The sequence below is a fragment of the Barbatula barbatula genome (assembly GCF_947034865.1).
Source record: "Barbatula barbatula genome assembly, chromosome: 14".
In the NCBI taxonomy this organism is placed as follows: Eukaryota; Metazoa; Chordata; class Actinopteri; order Cypriniformes; family Nemacheilidae; genus Barbatula; species Barbatula barbatula.
In genome coordinates this window covers 8,716,234-8,742,682 of record NC_136777.1, presented here as the reverse complement: position 1 = coordinate 8,742,682, position 26,449 = coordinate 8,716,234, and the positions used below count along the sequence as shown (strand labels likewise).

The 26,449-nt window shown below is 38.6% G+C and overlaps 1 protein-coding gene across 2 annotated transcripts in view; it reads right to left on the bottom strand.

Annotated features, from left to right (window-relative positions):
- smap1 (small ArfGAP 1) overlaps positions 1 to 23,934 on the bottom strand; it is a 74,229-nt gene extending 50,295 nt beyond the window's left edge. Inside the window, exons 1-2 of one of the 2 annotated variants that reach the window (XM_079473046.1) lie at positions 23,478 to 23,934; positions 1,101 to 1,234 (exon numbers count right to left, since the gene is read on the bottom strand). In XM_079473046.1, the coding sequence (XP_079329172.1) occupies positions 1,101 to 1,234; positions 23,478 to 23,595 (252 nt within the window). In that variant the 5' untranslated portion in view covers positions 23,596 to 23,934. The remainder of the gene's footprint in view (positions 1 to 1,100; positions 1,235 to 23,477) is intronic. The other variant, XM_079473045.1, reaches the window with a different exon arrangement.
- Between the last annotated feature and the right edge of the window lie 2,515 nt (positions 23,935 to 26,449).

Genomic DNA, 26,449 nt, shown 5'->3' with positions numbered 1-26,449 from the left:
AACTGAGATACAAATACATATTCATGCATTATGCTTGTGGTCCCTAAAATGTTATACGGCTCTGTTGCTTCGACATCAATGTACTGCAGTGACTATAGTAAAAAGAGCAACCTCATTCGTCTTTGGATGTGGGGGGATTTGATTGGCTCCTGTGCAACGGTAGCAACACCACAAAGGTCAAAGCCAAGATCACCTAACTAACAAAGCTCTTGTTGAAAACATACAACCCATCACTTGAAACAGGTGTGCAGGTGGAGACCTCTGGCACAGCTCCATGTAACCAGAGCGCAGCTCTAACTTTTAATTAACCGTGTAATCGAGTATACAATTGCAGGGAAATCAAGGATGTGTTCGAACAGACAAATTACACATATCTGCGTTATCAGTTCAATGTCACGTTCATCCGAGTCGGTCACAGACTAATTAATGTGAAAATGATTGATCAGACTGAAGGAAAAGAAGATGCAGAAAAACAGACAAGTAATTACCCATCAAGAATTAATTACGCACCCAGACGTCAATTAATATGCAAAGCGGAGATGCAAGACTCCCGTTTGTTGCTTAAGCTCATATGCTGGAATAAATATTTAGCGATGGAGCTTCTCGCAGCAATACACAAATCACAGATACACACTACTCATGTAGCACTAGAAGCTCGCCAGCTACGCACATTTATATACACGTGAGTGTCGTTTTTTGTTGTGTTGATGCGCACTGTACACAGGTATTACAGACTAGGTGCGTAAATTACAAGATCATTCTTGACAAACAAAGAGCCATACTTTTGTTGTTGCTCAGTGCCGATCTCGGTGTTGACATCTAAAGGGCAGTTTTCAATTGATTGTATTGTAGCGTCTAACAAGTGCGCAACGTGACAAACATGCATCATGACTTGGCTACGATCTTGCTACATAGATTTCAAACATCAAAGGGTGATGAGCTTCGGTCTTGCAGTGGGCAGAAAGATGAATAATGGTTCTTTGGAAGACATTAAGCAGCGTGTTACGTTACTAAACCATCACTAAACGTTGTGCTGGATATGCACTTAATAACTTAAGGCAACCAGGACAGGGAATTATTTCAGATACAAACACACATACTTGTATCTGCTCGGGGGTCCATTGGTCCAGGTTGACTGATTTGACACGTGATATGTGCACTCCCAGGTTCCGGTGGATTCCTGCACAGCGGATACAAATAAACACACCGAGATTCCAAGAAGCCCATCGAGGTCCTGTGGCGAAAGAGAGCGAGAAAAAGACAACATGAGGTTTAGACGTGGAGCGAACCACAGTGAAACAGATAAAAAGCATCATAACAGGCAGTGAAGAAACAGCGGTTTAAAATGAGTCATGGTGCTGCCTCAAGCTCTGCCTCAGAAAGACATTGAATAAACTGTGCTCTGCCTTGAAAGTGAAAAACAATGTTGAAACTAGGGCTGCAAACTTTGGTCAAAAAATCATATTGTGATCTTTAAAAAAAAAATTGGAATACGAGTTGGACAGCACATGATAAACAACCACATATTGCTGCTTCTTCTATATTGAGGCTACATAAACGTGAAATCTGCACCTGGTAATGTGTAATTACATTTGAATAGCCGCATATGTTGTATGGAACGGCATTATTTTCCTATCGCAATACATAAAGCATTCAAACCTTTATAAAGACACAGTATGTACCTCATAATTCCTTAAAGGGATAGTTAACTCAAAAATGAAAATTCTGTCGTTTACTTTCTTCTCCAGAACACAAAAGAAGATTATTTTAAAGAATGTTGGTAACCAAACAACGGCTGTACCCATTGACTTGCCTTGGTTTTGTTTCCATATAATAGAAGTGAATGTAATTCAGTTATTCAGTTACAAAGACTCCTTAAAATATCTTCTTTTGTGTTCTGCAGAAGACAGTCATTCAAGTCTGAAATAACAACAGGGTGACTAGATGACAGAATTTAAATTTTGGGGTGAACTATCACTTCAAACCCTTCATTTTACACGGTCTATATTTGTGAACACGTATTATATAGAAAAACATTTCATCCCCCTCGTAATCCCTTTCTTTTCTTCCCAATCAGCAAGACTAGTACTACTTGAAAACTTTGTGTTGGCTCTTAGGATAAAATGCTTCCTTATTTGTAAGTTGTTTCAAATAAAAGTACAATGCATCCGGAAAGTATTCACAGCACTTCACGTTTTCCACATTTTGTCATGTTACAGCCTTATTCTAAAATGGATTCAATTCATTATTTTCCTCAAAATTCTACAAACAATACCCCTTAATGACAATGTGAAATTTTGTTTGAAATCTTTGCAAATGTATTCAAAATAAAAAACAAGCTTGTCACACCTATATTTGGGCAGTTTCTCCCATTCGTCTTTGCAATATCTCTCAATCTCCATCAGCCTGGATGGGCAGCGTCGGCTTGCTGGGCCACTCAAGGACATTCACAGAGTTGACCTGTAGCCACTCCTTTGTTTTCTTGGCTGTGTGCTTAGGGTCATTTTCCTGTTGAAAGATGAACCTTCGCCCCAGTCTGAGGTCCAGAGCGCTCTGGAGCAGGTTTTCATCGAGGATGTCTCTGTACATTGCTGCGTCCATCTTTTCCTCGATCCTGACTAGTCTCCCGCTGAAAAACATCCCCACAAGATGATGCTGCCACCATCATGCTTCACTGTAGGGATGGTATTGGCCAGGTGATGAGCGGTGCCTGGTTTCCTCCAGACATGAGGCTTGCCATTCATGGCTTGGTTTGTGCTCGGACATGCACTGTTAATTGTGGGACCTTATATAGACAGGTGCATGCCTTTCCAAATCAAGTCCAATCAACTGAATTTACCACAGGTGGACTCCAATCAAGTTGTAGACACCTCTCAAGGAAGATCAGTGGAAACAGGAAGCACCTGAGCTTAATTTGAGTGTCAAGGCAAAGGCTGTGAATACTTGTGTACATTGTGCTTTTTTTATTTATAAATTTGCAAAGATTTTAAACAAACTTCTTTCACGCTGAGGCAAATAATGAATTGAATCCATTTTGGAATAAAGCTGTACCATGACAAAATGTGGATGCACTGTAAGTTAAAACACAAAACATTTAGAAATCTTGATTGTAAGAAACTGACAACAGTATCATAGCTTTCCTGTAGCTCAGTGGTAAGAGCATTGCGTTAACAACGCACGTTGTGGGTTTGATCCCAGGGGATTGCAGATACCTATATAAAATGTATGGGATAATGCAATGTAAGTCACTTTGGATAAAAGCGTCTGTCAAATGCCTAAATGTAAATCATAAGCTTTACATGTGCTTGCTGTATAGCAATATATGTAGCAGACTACATACATTACACTTTAAAGCACGCAGCTGATAAGGTATTTGATAGGATCTAAGCAAAACATGAACGCAGCAGCTACCCTACCAGCTTTCCAAACCAGCACAGCAAGCAGCCTCACCTACATGAATAACATCTGCCTCTATAAAACTGCATTACTAGACTCTTGATCTCAACAGCCATAGAGACAAAAAAGAGAAAAATGGGAGTCGTGCTAGAACACAGAATGCATGTGATTAACTTGTGTAATATAGAGGTCTCAGGGGTAAATGTAATGGCATGTGGGTGGGTGACACAAGCTCAGTCTGACTATAGATGCAAGACGGAGGTCGTGCATCTCTTAGTACTGTTCCAAGCTCTATTGGAGCTTGAGGAGTTGGGTTGAGGAGTTTGTGCAGGTGGAAGAGGATGGAGTGTGGGGGTGCACTGGAGCGGCCATGACAGTTCTCGGCTGGTCGGTTGGTGTTGGTGAGAGCACTGCCTCTGACAGGCTATAAATCAAAAGGTTTGCTGGGAAATGGATTTCTGTGGTTCACCCGCCCTCTTTGGCTTTATCTACACTTGTCAGCCATCTTAGGACACGTCCAATTCTCTTCCTCTGTCTCATGCTCTCTCACAGCATGGAGCCGTATCTGTGGAAGCCGGGGGATGAGGTATCTTATGCAGAATGCTTGGCATGGGCTTGCATGTCTGTCAGGCAACAGTAAACCATAGACCCAGGTGCTTCCATCCACATGGCTTAGCAACACAAAGACAAACACTATATATTGTCGCAATACACAATAACATGAGTCTGGGGAATGATGACTTTTATTTTCATGGTAATATTGTAATCATAATAATTCTCCTATTGTAAGAAATAAATTAACAACAAAGCAGTTCTGTCCACTGGTAACCGTGCACACATACAAACCAATAAAACGCTACAGCAATCCACACAAAGATGCACTGGCCTGGCCTTAACAGATGCATTAGCATAACAAACAACGCTGCACAATTTCTCCATTTCTAAGCATGTTCATAATTCATCATGCACGATTGCTCAGGATATTAATGGCTCTCTTGCTTTTGTTCTCTTCCCAGCTGACAAGAGGACAGCGAGTAGTGAACAGGCCGATAAGATTCCCCCAAACTCCAGCAAAAACTGCGGTAAAGAGCAGGCTTCAGAGTCGCTTATCTTTCACCCACCCCAAACTCCCATCCGGCTGGCTGCACAGGCTCCGTCTGCCACCCTCCCAGATTTATTAGCCCAGTAAAAGGCTGCAAGATTGTGTCTCGCAACACTGCACCAGGAGCTGCATAACTCACCCACAATTAAAGAGGGTTAATTTGTCATTGAGTGGAACCCGGTGCAGTGAAGGGTGCTGCGCCCCTGAGGAGGAAAGCTCTTTACCCTCCCCGCCATATACTCAAACTCCGCAGTAGGAACTGGATACACTCACTTGTCCAGGGTGTTACCAGAAAACGGTAGACTACCTGTAACCTCATTTACAGTGGGTTATAGAATTATAAGTGGAAAATACTATACGCAGGTGTAACCTGGGTCTAACATGGATTGGAAATGTATGCAAAAATAGCATTTTGGGATTCACTGATACCATTTTTTAAAGGCTTACCATTTTTTTTACAGTTAGCGTAACTTTGTTTTGAAGAGTGGTGGGGACAAAGACGACACAAACAATACTTTAATAAATTGTTTCTGTAATAACTTGTTGGGAATATTCATGGCTGTCACAAGCACAAAATATGTAGGTGACTCCAAATGTATGTTTGACACAGATTACCTGTCCGTGAGTCAAGGATTGAGATGTTTGGGAAACCCCTGCTAATAAGGACAAACGCTTTACACACTACGCCACTGGAGAAGGCGATAATTGTGTGACTTTCTAACATTTTGTCTTTTCCAATCTGAAACTGATGTGCAGAGTTAGTATAAATAGCCTCTGCTTACAAAGCGGGCTACTTGCACGGTAAATAGACACTCCAATAAGTGTTGAGGACATGTCTCAACCGCAAATTACGCCTATGGCTGAATACGAGTACCAGTATTTTTGGCATCCCTATTCCAAAGCAATGTAAAGGGTTTCAAATCACAACCTGAACTAACATTTTTGATGAAAATTCAAAGCGTCTCCTCTATGAAAGCCAATCATATGTGATCTCTGGAGACATATTTGAAATGCATGTAAATATCAAATGCAAATCTGCTAATCTGTCTCGGTTGAACACTCACAAGCATCTGAAAATCTGTCATCTGAGATGTACAGGTGGGAGGTATAACAAAATAATGGTGTGAGAAGTTATACAAATGTAACCATATATTAAAGGAGTAGTCCAACTTCAAAATGAAAATTCGGTCATTTCCCCGCAGTCTAGTCTTTTCAAAGCTGTATTCAAACCTTGTGCTCTGCGAAAGAACATCATACAGATTTAAAACGAGAAGAGGGCGGGTAAATGATGACGGAATTTTCATTTTGAAGGTGGACTACTCCTTTAAGACAGCCGCAATATTACAATATATATTAAACATACAACAGCATGCTTACAATTAAATTCTAAATGCTTTATAGAAAATAAATTACAGCATCTATTTTTCTTATTTTCAAACTCTAAAAAAATGCAAAATAATTTCTTGCCATTTGAATACTTTCTCTTTCAAATGGAACTTGGACCAAAAAAGATCATTCACATCAAATGAATAAGTCTGGCATAAATTAAAAAATGAGCAGCTCAAAAAACAACAGTAATCCATCACAAAAATGTACAACCCTGACAGCAGACATCAGTTGATTTCTACAAACACGGCAAGTGGCTGCATTGTTTGCCAACCATCTATACAGCTGTATTACACCATATCTACAAGAGCAGCATAGCGTGTCAAAACTAAATCAATCACTCTTATTATAAATTAATGAAGCTGGAAGTGCTCGTCTTTGACAGTTTTATGAGAATACTATAGATTTCAGCTTGTCATTGGATTTTTTTCTTAAGTGAACCACAAATAATCTACACCAGTGTTTCCCATTCATTGACGAGACTATGGCTGCCCGCCATGGTCAATTTTGTTCCGCCACAGTCTTAAAACGAGACAATATTTTTTTCTTATAACAACATAAATATTTCTAATGTGGAATTCTGCACCATTGTTTTGTTGTTGTGCCATTACGAAATGCGTTCACCTCTCTGTTGCTATAGAGCAATGTGAGAAACACACACATACTGTCTAAACATGTACGTACGTACGTACGCACGTTTGTGAACTTTCATTTTACCATGTGTTGTGCCCCATTGTCACCATTTATATCTACGGATCCAGTGATTAAATCACTATTACAGCTATTGTATTCTTTATAGATTGAGTCACTTAATTTTGCTCTTAAAATGCAACAGATTGCAGCATTTACCTTTAAAATATGCTAAATGTTCTTCCATGCCCCTGGACCCCCCTGGAGGAAAATACGTTTAGCACCAATAGTCTCACAATATTCTGTGAGAAACACTGTACACTATAAACAATACAGAATCATATCTGTAGACACATTTCCAAAATCCCACAACACATCATCATAATGTCCAGGCTGACCAAAACAGATGTTAACAGGTGTAAACATACTTGTTTGGGTATCATTGTCTGATACCCAAACAATGCTGATGAATAAATTCGGTCTTTTAATACTTCAGTTTGGTCTATGGCAGCTCTTGTCGGTCTCTTCGCAGACAGACAGGTTGACATAAACAGGATATTCAGGATAACCGGTCAAAAACCAAGAGAGGTCATGACCTATGACCCCGCCTCAGCTCTGTCTGTCTGGAAGGCTCTGATGGCCCCCAGTGTTAAGACCGATTTTCTATCATTCTCTCTCTCTCACTTTCCCTTCCCCAATCCATGTATTACCTGTGCAGCTGGTTGCAACAGATGTGTAGAAGAACTGGCGAGTCCCTTATTCACCATACATTGGCTAATCATTCAGCATTCATCTCAGAAGAAACTCGAACCTGATTCTATAAACAAGTCGGCACGACACCAATAAGAGCGAGATGCAAAACGCTGCATGAAATCGGCTCAGAATGTCTGCTATATTTAGACCTAAAGAGAACATACCGAACGTAGCAGCTGGCTTGTAAGATAACATAATTTCGGGAAAGTCTACAAACACAGAGGAATGTGTATGTGTGTGGCCCTTCCCTAAGAACTCAATTAAAAGGCAGGCAAAATAAATTATTCAGTGTCTAAACATTCAGATCAGGGCACGAGACATACAGCAGGAGATTTACAGTGGGCTCTGTAGTCCCTGGGCCCTTGCCCACTTCATTGCAGAGCGACAGCAGATTTATAAGCCTGTGGCTCATTTGCCTGCATGTAACAAACAAACAATGCGCCATGCCCAATACAGAAGGTGCTGAACACACACACACTTTATCTCTTTGTCCCTTGCACATGTCATTTGTGCCTTTGTGGCACCTGTCTTACCAAAAATTGAGTGGCCGCGTCGTCTCGTCAATGTCACCCCAAGGCTACAACAGAGCATTTGTCAAAATAAACAATAGTCCCTTCTGCCCTCCATCTTTCAATTCTGGGGCATGGGTAACCGTGGCGACAAGAGTCCCCCTCTCTCTCTTTGGTCCGTCCTAATTCCCCCCATCGGCTTTGCCAAAGGGGGAGGTGAGAGAGAGAACCGAGGAAGAGGAAAGAAAGGAGAAAAATGAAAAGCGAGAGGTAGGCCTACTGTACTTCTCCCAAAAACCTCAAAGAACATGAGGACCCTCCAGCTACGGTCGGATAACACCTCAAAAGGCTGGTGCTGATTGTAATGGTCTGGTCCAGGAACAGCAGCCAGCTGCCTTGTCTCAGGACCCAGCACGGCTGTCCACACATTGCCTGCGTTGCTTTCAAAAGATGTTTAGGACCCAAGGACTGCCAGAAATATGTTGGTTTTGTGTACTAGAAGGGTATCACTTTTAGGTCTGACTAGAATTTTAAAAAGGCCATATTTTAACGTATTATAGCGTTTTGACTCCTTCCATGATCCCTAACCTTTAATCATTCTTGCATTAAAAACAGTTTTACTATTTTATACACACAGCCTTATTGATTTGCAAAACTATCCTTTTTCGCTGAATAATTTTGGTCTTGGGTAAGTGCTTTGAATGAACAACCGAGAATGTCTGGATAATACATTCCACTCTTCTGTTTCAAAAGCAGAAGAGAAAGGAAAATATTGTGTCTAATCTCCAGTTTCCATTGATTCCCCTTCAAACAAATCCTTGACCATGCTCAAATATGTTTACACTTATTTTACAAAATCACAAATAAATGTACCAACACAAAAAGAAGACAGAACAGAAAATGAAGTTCATTCAAATAAGAAGTACTTCAGGTGAATTATAGAAGTAGAGATACCTCTAAACATTCTGGACCTTTAATTTAGAATTAATGTGCAAATTAACCCAAACTTTTACTCACCCTCTTGTCATTTCCAATCTGTATGACTTTCTTTCAAAAGAAGATAAACACAAAAACAGATATTTGTAAGAATTGTGTTAACTGGCACCCATTCACTTTCATTGGTTTCCATCCAATAGAAGTGAAATGGGCACCGCCGCTGTTCGGTTATCAACATTCTTCAAAATATCTTATATTTTTGGGTGAACTATCCCTTTAAATAAGATTGGCTCAAAATGTTTTACTGTCAAAATGTTTTGGCCACACATATGGAGTGGAGGGAAAATCATTGATATTTCACAGCAGTGATAACTTTATAATACTAAATCGATATTCTGACAACTTCAATACTTTTCCAAAAATTAATTGAGAGTAAGTCTGTGAGAAACCGAAACGTACAGGACAAACTCAACTATTTAAATTTGACCGATTTTACAACAAGCTGAAAAGTGAAGTACATACGAAGTAAAGAAATCTCAACATTATGGTGTCATAATCCATTGAGTCAAAATCAAAAGGTATATACAAATGTAAAAAATATATTTTTGCTGAATTTACAAAACGCTCAACACAATTTTTCTTCAAGTCAAATGAAATATGGCACTTCCGCTGACTCAGTTCTATCAATGCGAGTTATTATTAAGCCTAGAATGCACTGCAACACAGTGATGCTGGCCACACACACATTCTGTGTTTCTAAATAATATTTGACAGTTCTGATGCTGTTTATATGTGTAGCCATGTGTGTGTGTTCATGCCTCATCAGATCTGTAAGGGCAAGCAACATTTGTACACAGCATCTTTGTACATCTCTAAATAAGCGACTGTGAGAGTTGACTGCTGGGTATAGGTCAATGCACAAAGCATGCTTGCTGAGAATGCAGCAGTGGGATGCAGTCATAAACAGGAAGTGTAGCAGCAGGAGCTTCCTGTGGTGGCTCTCACCCTCATCCCCAGATCCAACAAGAGAGCGGAATGAACTCAGCAGTCTCTCAAAAGCCACACCTAAATGCGGGTATGGATATGCATGCACATACACTCTTTTTGACTACATAAGGTCACCCATTGAGACTTTTATAAGTGCTGCTGCCATTTTCTTAAAAGCCTCCATTTTTCTCTTATTAAAAAGGGTGACGGCGGAAAACAACAACATCAAACAGTAGAACACACACATCCAGCTTAATGTTAGCCTTTTCATCACCAAATAACAACCTGGGAATGTGTATTGGTTATCCAAAACTGCAAAAAATGAATTTGGTCATAGCAGAACAAATGTTCTGTAAGTGTCCATCACAATTAAACCAGTTAGCACAGTTGCACACTAAAGGGACTCCAGGGACCAAACTGAACTAATGCAGTCAAAATAAACAAAAAGTCTCCAAGAGATGCTGTCCAATAAAAGTCCATCTTCCAGCATGTCAATCTTTTAACTTCCGTTAAAAGATTGACACATTCCTCAAAACTGGCATTATGGTTAGTTTCATTCTGTAATGGAGATTGAAAATTGCACTCCCTTATGATGATGAAATTAAATTACACATTTAGTACATTTTCTTTGCATTTATTTCCGTTCCACCTCATGATCAACACCTAGAATCCCTTACAGAAGGAGACAAATCCAAAAGCAAAAACAGAGATGCACAGCAGGTGTATCGCAACACTAACCGTAACAGAAACAGTTACCCGCAGAGCCGAGAGGATTTATCCAAAAAAAAAACCTGGATATAAAACAGAGACTGAATACATAAAGGCTAGCTACGAAAAGTGCACTACTGGAATAGACCGAACGGAATGCACGTCTGAATGCTGGACTTCACACTAACCAAATTACAGCCTGTCAGACTCTCAGCTGGTGCTTCTTAAAACACCCTCTGCCGAGTGATCAGCCCCTGTAGCGCTAAAGATACTCTGAGCAATGTCAATGGAGACTGATCAGAGATGCAGGGAGCAGGGCACACAAATGGGAATACACCCGATAGTTTCAAAACTCAGCTTTTGCTCAGGTAGATCATGATTTGAAGAATTGAAGAAATAAAGAGATTGAAAGGGCACCCTGCACAGAAAATAGACAGAACTTTCATTGCACTGCTTCACCTATACAGTATTCAAACATCGCCCCCTAGAGGTAAAGAACATCAGAGATCTTAAAGAACTTTTAACATTTATAAATAAAATGTGTTTTTTCCTGTGTTCAACAGAACAATTGATTATATAGACTTTTAGAACAACTTGAGGGTGAGTAAATAGTGACAGAATTTGTATTTTTTGGGCGAACTATCCCTTTAAGCAATTTGTGTGTACACATTAAACTAAGCTCTGAAACAGAAACTGACATACAGAGGCATTGGTATTGAATCGAATGAAACCCATATCGATTGACCACAAATTAACAGCGTAGCCTCCATTCCCTTAGTTCCTACTTATCGATTGGCTGCGGTCAAGACAGACAGCCGCCCATACCAGGAACAGCGTCCTGACCACAGTCTGCCAAGTGCCAACAACGTCGCACCGCATTGTGGGTGAAAATGATTAACACTGAGAAAAGTATGAGCCTTGCATAATAAGACCTGCTGTGATATATACTTTTTACTGATCTAAGGTCTGTCAAAGTGTCCCAGAACAAAACAGCCCATACTGTACGAACAACACAACATTATTACACTGCGGTGAGCAGTACACAATCATTAACAAAGACTTTCGATCATTTACATAAAACTGCTGCTGAAAGCCAAAGAGAAAAGAAGAAATGACATCTTTACAAATCATTACTCTTTGATTTCACGAACGTAAAACATTTACATAGCAGAATACATGCACAAAACACAAAGACGTTCATCTTTACAGGCACAAGCTCATAAAAGCATGTGACAAGACACTCCACAAAGCCCCCAAATAAATTAAGACTTCAATTAAAGATTAAAGCCAGTGACAGAGATCCTGAGAGAACCAACTCGTTCATTAGAGGAAAAAAACTCTGTTCAAAGCAAAGCTCCGCTTCGCCGGTCCTCTGAGGTACCAGAACACACATACACAGCGAGCATCTCAAAACTGGCAGTGAAGTCCAACTGAGTGACAGTCGAGTTCGGCCTCACAGAGGGAAGACTAGCAGAGCATGAAATTAGAGCCTCTATTCCAGTCTAGCAGGAGAAAGACGCCTGGTGGAGCCTGGGAGAAAAGGTGTGTGTATGCGGGTGTATGCGTAAGCCATCTCTGACGGGCGAGGGAAGGAAAGAGGAAGAATGCTTCAGGGGTAAAGGTCTTAACACGGTGGCTGTTCTGTCAGACATAAAGGCGAGGATAGATAGGGTGCAAGTAAGGCTGACTCGGACTGACCTCTGCAAAAAACCTTAATTGTTCCCAACGCCCTTGTAAGAGGAAATGTTTGGAAAATGTGACCTAAAGCTTAGAAGCCTGAGACATTTATGTTTGAGATTTAAATGGAGACGGACAGGCTTTAGGCTGTGCTGCCACCTGCTGGTGAACGACACTACAGATTTGCACATCATAGATCTAAAGCATTCCTAAAAAACTGATTTGAACTGACAATCCTGGCACTTTTTCCATGCATTTTTATGCATTGACAAGAAACCATCATTCACATCAACAGATATTGTTTATAACTTCCTGGTCTTACCTAAATTTATTTGGAACGCCTCCAGGCACGTATTTCAATCGGGGTCCTATCTACTTGAATGGGAAAAGATATCCATCTTAAGAGTCGCTGACCAAGGTCATAAAAACAATTTCAAACCAAATATCAAATTCTACCATGAATTTTGTTTCTTATGCTTCAACTGCACTAGAAGAAATGATGGCAGGCTCTCTCACAGACACAAAAACACAAATTCCTGTATTCATTCAGCTAAATCTGTAGCAACATGGTTTTTAGCATTGAGCTGATGAGAATTAAGCCAAAGCACACCACAATGAATGAATACCCAAATTCTGTTAATAATTTCACATATTCACACAAGGCAGCAGTAAACGTCTCACTTGCACCACCTGCTGACAATCGAAAGGCATTTAAACTTATAAAACGTTATTCACGTGGTAAAAGTATATTCCCAGACCACTTAGACACTATTGATTCCTTCAATGTAGGAGCAGACATCAGACCAGCCCTTAACACATTTAACAATGGACTCAGCTGAACTCATTCGCCATAGGCATTATGGGGGTCAGTTGTGGCCTGGGGGTTAGAGCGTTGAGCTTGTGATCAGAAGGTTGCCGGTGTAAAATCTCAGTGCCAGCAGGTCATGACTGAAGTGCCCTTGAGCAAGGCACCTTACCCCTGATTGCTCTGCAGTAATGTGTCACTGTAAAAAACTACTTGTAAGTCGCTTTGGATAAAAGCGTCTGCCAAATGAATAAATGTTTCATTTCCCACAAACATATTTAGTCTCAGCGCTCACAGACTCTAAACATCCTCATTTCCGGCCTGTGCTTAGAATAAAATCCATCTGAAAAGCATTTTAAACCAGTGCAACAGCTGGTCCACCCAAGACAACCAAAGATGGAAGTGAAATAGCAGCCTAATATTTGGGTAAAATTAAGTACTGTGTGAGACGTAATTTGTAAATTGATTGTTGTTGCCATTATTGTGTTATCGCCTAGATGCCTGGTTAGAGTACAAAATAAAATAGGTCTTATAAAGAGGCTTCAAGTCCAAGTAATGGAATATTTAATAACTTTAACTGACTTATTATTAATTAGTAGGCCTGCATAAAATGTGCTGAAGTAGCCAGAAACATATTTTGACTTAAATACACACATTTTTAGAACATTCAAGCATTCAAATATTAGTCCATTTAATCCAAGTTCTACACATTTCCATGTTATATACTTTGTGTAATATTTCATAAAGATCAGAAGTTGTGCTAAACATCCATCGGCTTCTTTTCATATATTTATGTAGCAGATATGACTAAAAATGTGAAGAGAGTATTTAACATTTTGTCAAAGAGCTAAGAAGTGCAAGTTTACAAAGCCATGATAAAAAAGTAGGCCTAAAGCTTAAGTATAAGAGGAAAGAATAACACAGAATAGAGACAAAGAGGTTTGTTGTTGGAAAATAAAAAAAGTTTTTTATTGCGTATCCCTATCTTTATTAACTTGGTTCAGAAGCACTTCCTGTTTCTCTTGTTTATTTATAATTTTTTTTAATCTTTCACATTAAATATTAAATAGTCCATTTTTACATTACATTTACATTTTAAGTATTTCCTTCAGAAAGCAGCTTTGTAAAAAAACAGCTGCACATGATGCAAGAACCTGCTTGAAATAGTTAAACCTGTGTAATACTATTCACCTTATTTTTGAACGCGGAAGTACGCGATGTGACGTGCTTCCTTTCTGTCTTGAGACTTCCGTTCTATTAGCCGGCCAGTGGAAAACAATGGAGGTGGTGTCGCGGAAGGATGCTCAAAACACCATAAAAACAGCTCTGGTGATTATTTGCACACCCACACGTATTACACAGTGGGAGGATTAAGAAGCCTGATATGAAGATATATTAAATTTTTTCGTATTTTCTCTTGATGGGTCTTCGATGCGCAGCTAAGTTATAAAAGCACAGAAACGTAACTTAACCAGTACATGCACAGTAGGTCAAAATTTGTACATGACAGACCACGAATTTGTGTTTTTAAAAATAGATGTGAATCCCAGTCAAAGTGGAGCAGATCCTTACAGCTAATAACAGAAGAATGGAGACGGCTGGTTGCTCTTGTATCGCAGGTCTCCACGGAGCTGCAGCATCCATCACAACTTTTAAAAACATACTAACCAATAACTGTTTTATGTCTATTAAATAAAAATTATTTCATGTTTTTCATTCTCTCCCTTGCTTGCTTCTGCTTAAATCCTCATTATAACATGGCCAGGTAAACTATAGGTTATAAGTACTGTTTAGCGTGTTGACAAAATGTTAAATGTCTTTTGGATAAAAGCGTCTGCTAAATTATTGAAAATGTAATGTAATGATAGGTCAAGTCCTGTTACTGTGAGATCCTCTGGCAGGTAGGTTTGCTTAAGTTTTAAATTGCTTAACATGTAAAAATGCTTACAGCTAAGTTTTAACTGCTGCTAATATTTTTATACCAATGTTTGCATACTGTTAATTTAGTTGTGCTAAATATATGTTATGTTTATATGTAATCTAAGATTTATAATTATATTTTTCTTCTACGTTTAGTATCACTCTCCCCATAAATGCCTGCCTTTGAATGAAGTTTATTAGCTATTGTAGTTAAGAACGTGAATTGTCCAGGAGAAAGGGTATGCAGTCGAAAATAAGGTAAATAAAGGAACAACATGTTTAGACACATGCTTAAACAGGGTCTACTGCTCCATGCGTACGTCAAAGGCAAAGAATCAAGCTCAAAGGAAAACAGACTGCTGCTGTAAGGCATTTCTAGAATGCATTAGCAGAGATAGTGATCGCACACATCATTTCTGACAAGAAAAGAGAGGAAAACACTTGCGTTTTGAGTGTCGTGTTGCAAGGAAATCCCTCTGATGTGTAGAGACAGAACGTGCTGCTGTCATTGCAGTGACACAGAACAGAGCTGTTGCCTTACGCAACACCTTACGCAACATCTACATTAACACAAATTCATATTTTTGATCATAATGTTATCTTCGGATCACAACATACCTTCCATAACCTATTCGGACAAAGGCAGAAACATGCCGACACAAAAATGCTGACTCAGACTTTCAACAGTCCTTATCTCTGTGACTGACAGACAGTCTTGAAGAGAGAGCGCACAGGAGGAAGTACCAGGGCACATTTCCTGTCTGCCTGTGTGTTGTGTACAGGGGAACTACAGGGAAAGGCTGCAGACACTATCAAAAAGATGCCAGTCTCAACACTCTCCAGTACCCAGACACAATGCAAGACAAATGAATGATGTGTGCGCATACACAGACCCACTTCTATCAGCACTTAATAGCGAATGGACACACACACACATCAGCACTTTCCCCTCTATGTTGTCTAGAGGCCTGCAGTTACGACTGTATCATTGATTCATTTCTAGCATTACTAGCGCTGCCCAGAGATCTTCCCAGAATCTGTGCCCACTCAATTTTCCGCAATATCACACACTGTAAAATTAAGTTCTACATATAGGACTCCCCTTGCTTGTTTGGGTAAACATTTTGACTAGTTTGACAAATTTAAACTACGAATCCGAGTGTAGTAGATAACGTATTTTAGAAACGCACTCTGTAGAGCAGTTTGTCAGTATAGGGCTACTGTAGAAACAACATGACAAATTCCATGCAAGGGAGTATATGTATGTAGATAGAAATAGGTCATTTTAAGGTCACAAAAACATAACGCTTCATAAGGTCTTTCTACTGAACTTGAACAAATAGTTATGTATATTATATTGCGTTTCTGTCAATAGATCCTCTAAAGAAATTACACTGGACCTTTAAAACTGAAGTCATTTTTAACAACACTAGTGTCTCCATGCAGAACTGAAAATAATGTTTGAACTAAATTCATGAACCACCATTGGTTGGCTAAACAGTTCCACTTGATGTTAATGTTAATGGGTGGAAATACAGCTCTATTTATACAACAATAATTCTAAATGTATAACTATGTTTTAGATTAGAGAGCGAACTGATTTACATATAGCAATCTGTGGACTCTATACAACAGTAAATACATTTGTCCATTAAGAAACTGTCGTTTAGTAAAAATTGTATCATTATAGTGAAATTCTTCGGAACTATAGTAATTAGTATTTTTTAACCTTACTATGGTAAAAAAAATTTGTAAAATCTGCGTTGTTATTATTAGCCTAAAACAAATGTCGCTGTGGGTTTTTGGCTACCCCCTCGCTTTCTGCTGACATGACAATGATGTAGTTTAGAGCAGCTTTAATATACCGTCATTTACACTAAACCTGAGCAACATCAGAGTCACTTTTGATACTAGGGTCTGAGGAGGGTTCGAGCCGGCATATATTTGAGATCGGCTTTCATGCAGCATTGCATCTTTAAACAGAAATATGGATCCACCACAGCAATGTCTTAACTCACCTGTGTAAAGACCCCTTAATATTAAGGAAAAAGCGTAACGGCTAATATGGATCGCGTGAGGCACCTTCAACCAATAATATAATGGAAGTGGCGTCAGTTCACAGTTTTACAGCAGTTGGTAACAGTATAGGATGGACAGTTTCGCCTGGATTTGTTTGTTCATATTGTCAATAAATATTGCCCAAGAAAAGAGATTTTGTTGGTTATTCATATGTCGTTATCGTTTAAAATAGACCACATTACCGTAATTGTAAATTTAATTTATTTGTTTAAATCAGGAAGTCAGAGAAACCAAACCTTGACATAAATTTTTCCTTTTTCATTAAATTGCATTGTCATGATCCACTCAACAGTCACAAGTCATTTCATTTCAAATGTATTTATTGAATAATTTAATTTTAATTTAACAAAAATATACGATATCATATTTTGCATTACTCATGTCCTTTTTTCATAATATTGCATCAGCGTCATTTGCATACATGCAGTTTTTGTTATTACAATTCAACTGTTCTCATAACTGTTGAAATCGACCATTCAATATTACTTTTAAATTCGAATGCCCTAAGTGAATTCACTACTCTGCCTTCTCTTAAAAAATAAAAAATGTATCATAGTAAAAATCTACATATCAGTGCAAAAACATGTTGAACATTAATGGACAGGCAGTCGATTCCTTAAATGAATCGCTGTTTCCTCACAAAAGCATTTTATTCAGTGTGGTGAAGCATCTCTTCCATTGACATCCATTCAAAAGAAACTGTCTCTGGTCTCCTTTCCTGCGTACCTGTGTTAGCATTAGAAGTTGTTAAAAGTTGTGGGTTCTATCCCAGGGGATTGCACATACTTAGAAACAAAATATATAGTATAATGTAAATATCACAATGTCAATCCTCCTTCCTCCACTGACTGAACCCAAAGCGCTGCTGGCAGCAGGAAGCGCCGTTAAGACTTATGATTAATATGTACAAGGTGCTGCAGATGCGAGAGATGTGCACGAACATTGAAACCCATTATCCCAGACCACTTACATGAGAAACCTTGGGAAATTAGAACTGCGGAATGGAAAATCACAAATTCGAATTGCAGGGCCGGTCACTGTTCACACATACATTGTGCAGTTATTAGCGTGTTCTGTACAGTAATGAAAACAGCTCACATCACAACAAAATGTCCACTCGCATAAATGCTCCCAAATATATTTTAAGGTCACATAGGTTAAATTTCGAGCGCATATGCAATACAAATGCTCGCAATTTCAAGCCCAACACCCCATCATGCCAATTGGATGAGGATATTGTTTTCTCGCAAGACCAGTCGGATCTAGTCAACCCCTACTCACTTTATAATTCTTTTATTGAATATAACATCAGAATAAGAATACAATTAAGCCTCAGTTTACTATGAAGTTCTTGCTGTACAGATGACACATTCTTTATACAGTGCGAGCTGGGCAGTTGTCAATTCAAGCGTGTGTCTCTGCGCAGCTCATGCCTAGACATGCCTCACTGTATAACGCTGTAGGGCGATGTCATCACCATTGCGATATTTCTCTGTTGCCATTGTCCGATGCCAATTTGGTAGACATCGCCCAACAGTATTATGCACTCAGTGAAATACTCCCAATAGTGGCCCTCGGCTGAAGTGGGAAAGTGTGTAACACAAATAGATCATCTAATGGGAATACAAGGGAAATGAAACAGTAACCAAAGGCTACAGCATCTGTACTGTTTGTAGACCACAAATTCACAAACTGTAGCTAAAACCCCATCGGTGTTTAGGACAACAAATCATACCACCCACAACATCAGTTTAAGCTAAAAACCACAATGCATATGAGGTTGCATTTTACCCAGAATGCAAAGCAGAATGAGATGCTCTGTATCTATAACAACATGCAGAATACGAATAAACTAGGAAATAGAGTAGTTTCTGCAACCATGACAGAATATATTATAGGGGTGGTTCATCTGTGTTTTGTGCATTCAGGGTTTTTCCTGGGTCAAAATTGGTCTTCAATGATGGCAGACGACGTACCCTACTCTTGAACTGCGAGTCTAACCATGACAGTAAACATTTGATGATTTGTAACATCACGTTTTTCCAAGTTAAATAATGGGTATGAAATTATTAGCTGGTTTTACAAACAAGGCATAAGGCTAGTCCCAGACTAAAATCCAAGTTTGAGTCTTAACTTAAAATAACTTTCGATGACAGATCCTAAGACATGTCAGTGCTATTGTTTTGTCTAATGGCATTTTTATAAAAGGTACTTAAATATCCTATTTAACTAAGGCCTAGTCCTGGCTTAAACTATGACCTGTCTGTGAAACCGGGCCTATTGCGCATGTCAAAAAACTAGTTGGACGTATCACTTAGTATTTCTGTGCTCGATACACTCCCCCAGCAGTCGTTTAGGTTTCGGAAAGTTTTATCGAACATGAAATTCCCTTACATAACAACTTTTCTTAGTCCCTTCTCCCAGGAAAGCACGCCTACACGTCAGCCAGTGAGAGAAAGAGCAGCGCTCCGTTCAACTGTGTGCTGCGTTCAGCTGTGTGCTGCGTTCAGCTGTGTTTGTTTGTTCACTGCTATATAAACGTTGGATTTGCAGATAGTTTGAAACTGATAGATGAAGCGGTCCCAGAGCTAAAAGATTCCGGTCATGCACACCGTAAGTGAAACCGAGTCATATGTCTGGGTTTTGTTGGCCATCGGTTCATACGTGCATTAGGTTAAAAATACAACTTACATTACATAAACAGTATTGTGTATTGTGTGCTCCTGCTTAAGTTCCGCCAACCCCTGCACATTTTCAGGAGGTCGACTATTTTCGGAAATAATCATACCGCTGTATCTGCTCTGATCAAACTAAAGGCATACGAAGTATGCAATATTACTCTTTAGGTCCTCAAGATTATTATGAGATTGGCAAAAACTGTATATTACATCCATTTTAACAGAAGGAAGCACTGTTATGTCCTCTCGAACAATGCAGCCACAGGCAATAAAATGGAAGGCATTTATTTTCAAAATGACCTCTCAATTCAGAGACAACGGTTCTGTACGAATGCCCTGTATGTTTCAATATTTAGCTCAAGCATGTTTGGTTTCTGAATCAGCATTTAATAGTGTCATGTACAGTAAGTACCACTTATTTTCTTTATTGTATTGGTATTTGCATTTTATGACAGTCAAGTTTAAAAAAGAATTATAATAGTTTAATAACTTAAGCTTAGCTTCACATCAGAGCCGGTTCTTATCACCACACAACAGGCATGTGATATGAGAAACCTTGCCTTGCGTGTAAAGCTGGATATCATACACATCCATGCATTCTAGTTGTGTCCTGCGTGTCTGTGACAGCTTAAGCATAGTAACATCAGGCAGTGTGAGAAAAGCAGTAAACAAAGCAAATGAAAACCTCTAGATACACTGTGCTCAGCCATGTCCAAGCGATCTCTATTCTGTCAGATCTAATAAGCATCGGCTAAAGCCAGCAGTTCCTGCAGTGCCACATTCTCGCCATCTATATCTTCTCTGTGTGCTGTGTCTACAGGAGTCAAAAGGCTGAAAAGACAGTGACTGTGTGCTTTTTAAGTCAAATAAAAGAATAATTTCAAAAATAAGAGTCAAATTTAAAGTCAACATGAAATGCCATGTGCCACCCATTTATTTTCACAATGTGGCACAATTCATCATCAAAACTTGATATTCAGTGAGAATGAAAAGAACTGGACTTCAATTTTTTGTGGAATTTTGATTGGATGATAAAGTAGGTGTTCCGCACCAGAATGTTAGTGTAGTGACGTTGACCAATAGAAGCACAGCACAGAAGTGTGAAGCTCTTCAGTACACAACATTCAAACATGGCGAAGGGCAGTAGAGACAGTGGTGTTGGTACTGCTAGGTGGGACAATGCAATGGAGGAAAAGTTTGTTGAGTTATGGCAACAGTACTCCTGTCTGTATGATTATACTCAAGGGATTTTTTTCTTTTTTTACTCTTTTCTGGTGCCAATACAGCTTCAATTCCCATATCTATGATTTATTGCCATATTACTGCAATTTTTTCTTGTGAAAGACATGTCAAGATTCAAAAAAAGTCAAAATCGCTAAATCTGACACAGTAACAATCATAACAGATGAAACAACATTTTATAATCTGGCCATAATAGTGATACTACCCCCTCCAAAATTATTTTATTCCGCCATCATTACTCACCCTCAGATTGTTCCAACGTTCCAAAACTGTACATTTCTTTGTTCTGCACACAAAGGAAGATATTTAAAAGAATGTCAGGAACTGAGCAGATCTCATCCTTATTGACTCCCATAGTATTATTTTACCAACTATGGCAGTAAATGGGGGACGATCTGCTCGGTTACTGACGTTATTCCAAAAAATGTGTTTAGCAGAACAAAGAAATGTATACAGGCTTGGCACAATGGGTGAGTAAATTGTGACTTTGAATTGTGATGAATCTGTACTATGTCAATCGTACATAAACATATTATTGACAGAATAAAAACAATACAGCCCCACCCATAAATCTAACATCACTGTAGCAAAAGCAGATTGATGTTAAACATACACATTTTGAAATATACCAGTTCATGCAAATTAGCCACTATATTTGGCTATTGGATTTAATGTAAACTAATTGCATGTGCAGTCTAAGTGACATCAGATCTGAAGAAAAGTAACTTCTTCCAAAGTTACTTCTTTAGAATGTCTACACCGGTCCCCTTACATCAATTGCCTGAAGTAATAAAAGAAACAATTATTTAAAGAGTCAATCGATTGAATCTTGGAACAGAAGATTTCATATTAACCTGAAAACACTCTGATTGTTATCACTCAAAACATGGATTAATAATGAAGATACTGTACAAAACTCCAGCACATCTTCACGTACATTATGTAAGCGAGAGAGCAGCAGAGCTCAGGCAATATGAGCAGTGAGGTGTGGCAGCATTTAAGAAACCGGAGAGCTCAGAGTGGAAGAAACTGGTCTGTCTAGAAGCGCTTTTCCACCATCGCACCGAATCGTTCTCGTTGCTGAATCGTTTCCCTCCGTGCTGATCCATGCCAGCCGGTACGTAAATCGTTTCATTTTCCACCGCAGGGCTGATTTACATTATTTTAATGTAAACACAAACGCGTCACATGCTGCCTTGGTAACACAAGAGACTGAGCTATAACGCCTCTGTGTGCATTCATTAGCACGATTCAGACCACTGTGCTGAAAATTTAGAGCTCTCAGTTTGTAATGGTGCCGTGTCGAACCAGGCTCATGTGGAAACATAACTGTAACCGTTTCAGACTGTTCTTAGAACAGATTATCGCGATGGTGGAAAAGCGCTCTTGCTGAGAGGAACGCTTGAGAAGATGCTTGCCTGGTACATCACTACTACTACTGTAAAACGACAGTAGAAGAGACTTCTAATTCTTCAGAATGGAGTAATGTGTAATTTGGAAGCACTGGACTTTAATGGTAAGACAAAAGGAAAAAGCAACACAGCATTAACAGCAAAAACTGTAAACGATATCTGTATGATGCTTTCTAATAGCTATGCACCTGATTGTTGATTTTTTTTTTGTAGGATCATACAGTAATATCCTCACCAGCACTCAACTATTGAAGCCCGAGCATGTAAATAAAGAGGAAGCTTTGAAGCAACTGGGAGGAAATGAAAATGCATTATTTTGTTTTTCATTATTCAATCTACATCACAAACACAACTGTAAACCTTGTATGCCAATGGTGAGCTACATGTTTCAACAACCACATGATGTTGTAAAGTTACAGGAATGCAAAAAAATCATAACGTATCTGTATGATCTAAAGTAAAGATTACTGACGAACACATTTAACACGTAATTTGAGCTCAGTTATAGCTTTACATCTATTTACATATGTTGTTAATGATGGATTTGGAATAACATACTGACATAAAACAACATGAAGATATAACAGATACAGGGAGCAAAGTGGAACCCAATAGCACTCATCTCATTAAAGTCGTCATACTTGTTTCAATGCAATAGGACTGAGATATATTATACATATACAGGTAAATCCCTCTCATGTAGTTAGATACGTGGAACAAAGCATAGTGTCACAAAAAAAGCGTTTACTCATTTACATCAAGTTGTCATACTTGTTTCAATACAACAAAACAGGGAGGTACACATACACATGAATCCTTCTATGTACCTCAACTCTGACATCATCAAATCTGACTCAATGAAACATCAGACCAGCTGACTATTCAACTCCAGACTGCTTTTCCATTCATGCATAAGTAATACTTTTGGTCAAGGACACATGGCCAAAGTAGTCTTAAACCCAGACCAGTTTCTTACCTAAACAACGGCAGTGCTTTTCAAATGATCGTTTGACAGTGCTTTTTAAAAGATCATTTAAATGACACTTTATAAATGATCGTTTAAATCGAACCTTTGAAACCTGTCACTAATGTCCAAACCTGCCGTATACAGAAGCAGCTTGCTAGGTTTTGACAGCTATGGGTTTCCTCTCATATCCAACAGCCACGTAGAGACACTTCACTTAAAAATGCCACTGACATAGATCAAAACATCGCATAAGTTTATAAGCGAGTTGATTTCGAGGCAGGTCGTCTCACCTTTCGCTTCGCAGTCGGCGCAGTATTTGTTGTCGTCCTCTCTCAGCATTTTGGACAGAATGGCCTGATGCTGCTCGTTCAGTTTCTGGGCCTTTTCCCTCTCCGATCGCGTCGTCATTTCGGCCCGTTTTCCTTCAACGTTTCCTAATAAAATCACCTGCCGTTCTGCGATTCAGTCTGTTCAGTTGGAGCGTGATAAACGGAAGACCATCCCCCGAGAAATAGAACTATAGAGGGGCTTACGGTGGCGGTGCGGCGGCTGGTTGAAACAGAGCGGCGGAATATGGCCGATTGGAGGAAGTAACCGGAAGCGGAAACGGAGACTAGAAAGTACCATGAAAATGCTTGAAGAAAAAGTGTTTAATATACACACGTATAGAATCGAGTTTGTAAATATAAAACAAAGTGCGTTGAAGGTTTTATCAAACCATTCGCTAGTGTAATATTATTTTATTTTATATTTAAAAGCTCGAATCTATAATTTGTTTTCGTTTTGATCCCACTGTCACGTTTACGTCATTGCTGACGTATGTATGAGTTTCGCACAGTGTCAGAGTATTTTTGTTTTTTGTTTCGGGCCATTGTAATGTTTTATTTTCTCTTTTCATTAATCTAACTATTTCCTAATGGTATGTTATGTTGTTACGTTGTTCTGTTATAACAACATGTTCAAAAAAGCATTTAGAATAAAAAATAAAATAAATACAGTGTGTCAGAGAGCTAATTTCTGACTTGAAAAGCCTTGAAATTCTATACATCCACACTTCATTACCCCTGCCTTTTTAGTTCCTAATTTCTGTTTTATTTCTTTTTATATTTATATTATATTAAATACAAAAACTACATATATTTGACTGTTGTTTGTATGTAATTGTTGTGTGAATTGATATTTAATAATACCTAAAAATACATTAAACTATGGAAAATGTATGGTAAACAGACCAGTTTCTGGTGTCACAAACGGCTGGTTTGACTAACGTTGAGAACGCTAAACAGACATAGACTCTGAGGAATGCAAATGCAAATCTTACTAATTATTTCCTGTACACACCATTCTAAACTATTTTAGAAACTACAACTACAGCCATCATAGTTGTACTGTATGCTACCCCACACACAATTATTTTTGATCTGCTATATTTCAGCCAAAATGCCAGTCACTTTCATCCAAAGCGATTTACATTGCATTATCCTATACATTGCATTATCCTATACATTTATACATAGTATCTGAAATCCCCTGGTATCGAACCCACAACTTTGCTTTGTTAACACAATGCTCTTACCACTGAGCTACAGGAAAGCGCTATAATAAATTATCTTAAATGCAGATCATGCAACCCCTTTAAATGTTACTGTTGTATAGACAATGCATTTAATCTACTGTGTGTAATCTGTCATCTGTAACACTGTAATTCTTCAAGGTGTTTCTCAATTAAAGTAAAAAAACTACTAAATCATGTGTCAAGGACAAACTCTTAATCACAACATAAACTTGTATTGATATAACATTTCACCAGTGTACATAAACAATATATTAAACCAACAAATATAAAGTATCCAGTTAATAAACTAAATGCTTGAAATGACACAAATATTTATTTATAAATATAAACCCAAAACTTTTCAACATTCTCTTATTTCCAATAGGAAAGTAGTTTGAATTATACTTTTCAATGCAGACTAAACAAAATTGTCCATAACATTGGGGTGATGTGTCATTTCTGTTATAGAGTTTCTCTTTTGTAAAGCCTATACAAAACAAAATGCATAATAATCACACTTTCATGAAGAACTCTGGATTTATTTTAACAGAGTGACCTAAAAATCAATACAACGTCCCTTCCTTTCCCAGTCACCATATCTTGTGGGTTCTGGGCCTCTAGGCCCACCTTTCTCCATAGTTTCCGGATTCACATCATCTGGGAATCCTGTTTGAATAGAAAGTAAACATCCTTTATATTGATTTAAGAGCCGAAACATTGTAGTTGTTTGTAACAAAACAGACAACGACCTCCTTTACGTGCATAACATTATAGATACATTATCTATTTGATGTCAATTATGCTATAATTATAAAGAGGTAGGCTGTAACAAAGATTTAGCGAGTTCCTACTTTCAGGGGCGGCTTTAGATTTTGACTCGGTTTCGTCCATGTCAAAGCGGCCTTGGGGTGTTTTCGCTTTCTTTAGTTCCTTATCTTTGTCCACTCCACCAGATCCATATCCTGCTGTTTTTTGAAACGCTACAAGAGACATGTAATAGAGGTGAACGTGTGTCCTGAGTACCGGCTGTGAATCAGTAGGCTATTTAATCAGTATCAACAAATAACGTTACATTTTACGTAACCAAAAGAGTATAACATTATATGGAGATGACATCATTGTTCGGCCACGGTCAAGTTGATTTGTTGGACTTACCTAATACAGTCGACTCCAAAAAAAATCCCCCGTTTATAAAAGCTCTAGCTGGAACACAGCAAAAACGCAAAATCGACATTTTTGCGTGCCTGACGTTTTTATTATAATGGCTTTACTTGTTATGTATCCAGCACAATATTACAAAACTGCCCAACGTTAGGGCGATGAAAAATTACGTATGGCTACGTCATCATTATGAGACACGAAATACATTCGAGAAGGTGGAGTAAGCGCAGAAAAAGGGCAGGAGGAAATACAAGCCTGACAGCCGAAGAATAAATGGCTGAAAATGTTGACAAAATATGTTCATTATAATTTCAAACACTATTATATTTTATTTGTTCATTTCATGAAATGTATACTGTGAATGTTTTTATAATAACGTTTCAATAAAAAAGTTTAATGTTTTTGAAATTAACAGATTTATAATTTCTTCTTTAATGTTCCACAGTTCGTTTATAACAATTAAAAAGTTAGGACCCCTAAATGAAACATCATACATTTTTATTAAGTGTGACTGCATGAATATACATTAACCACACATTAATCATT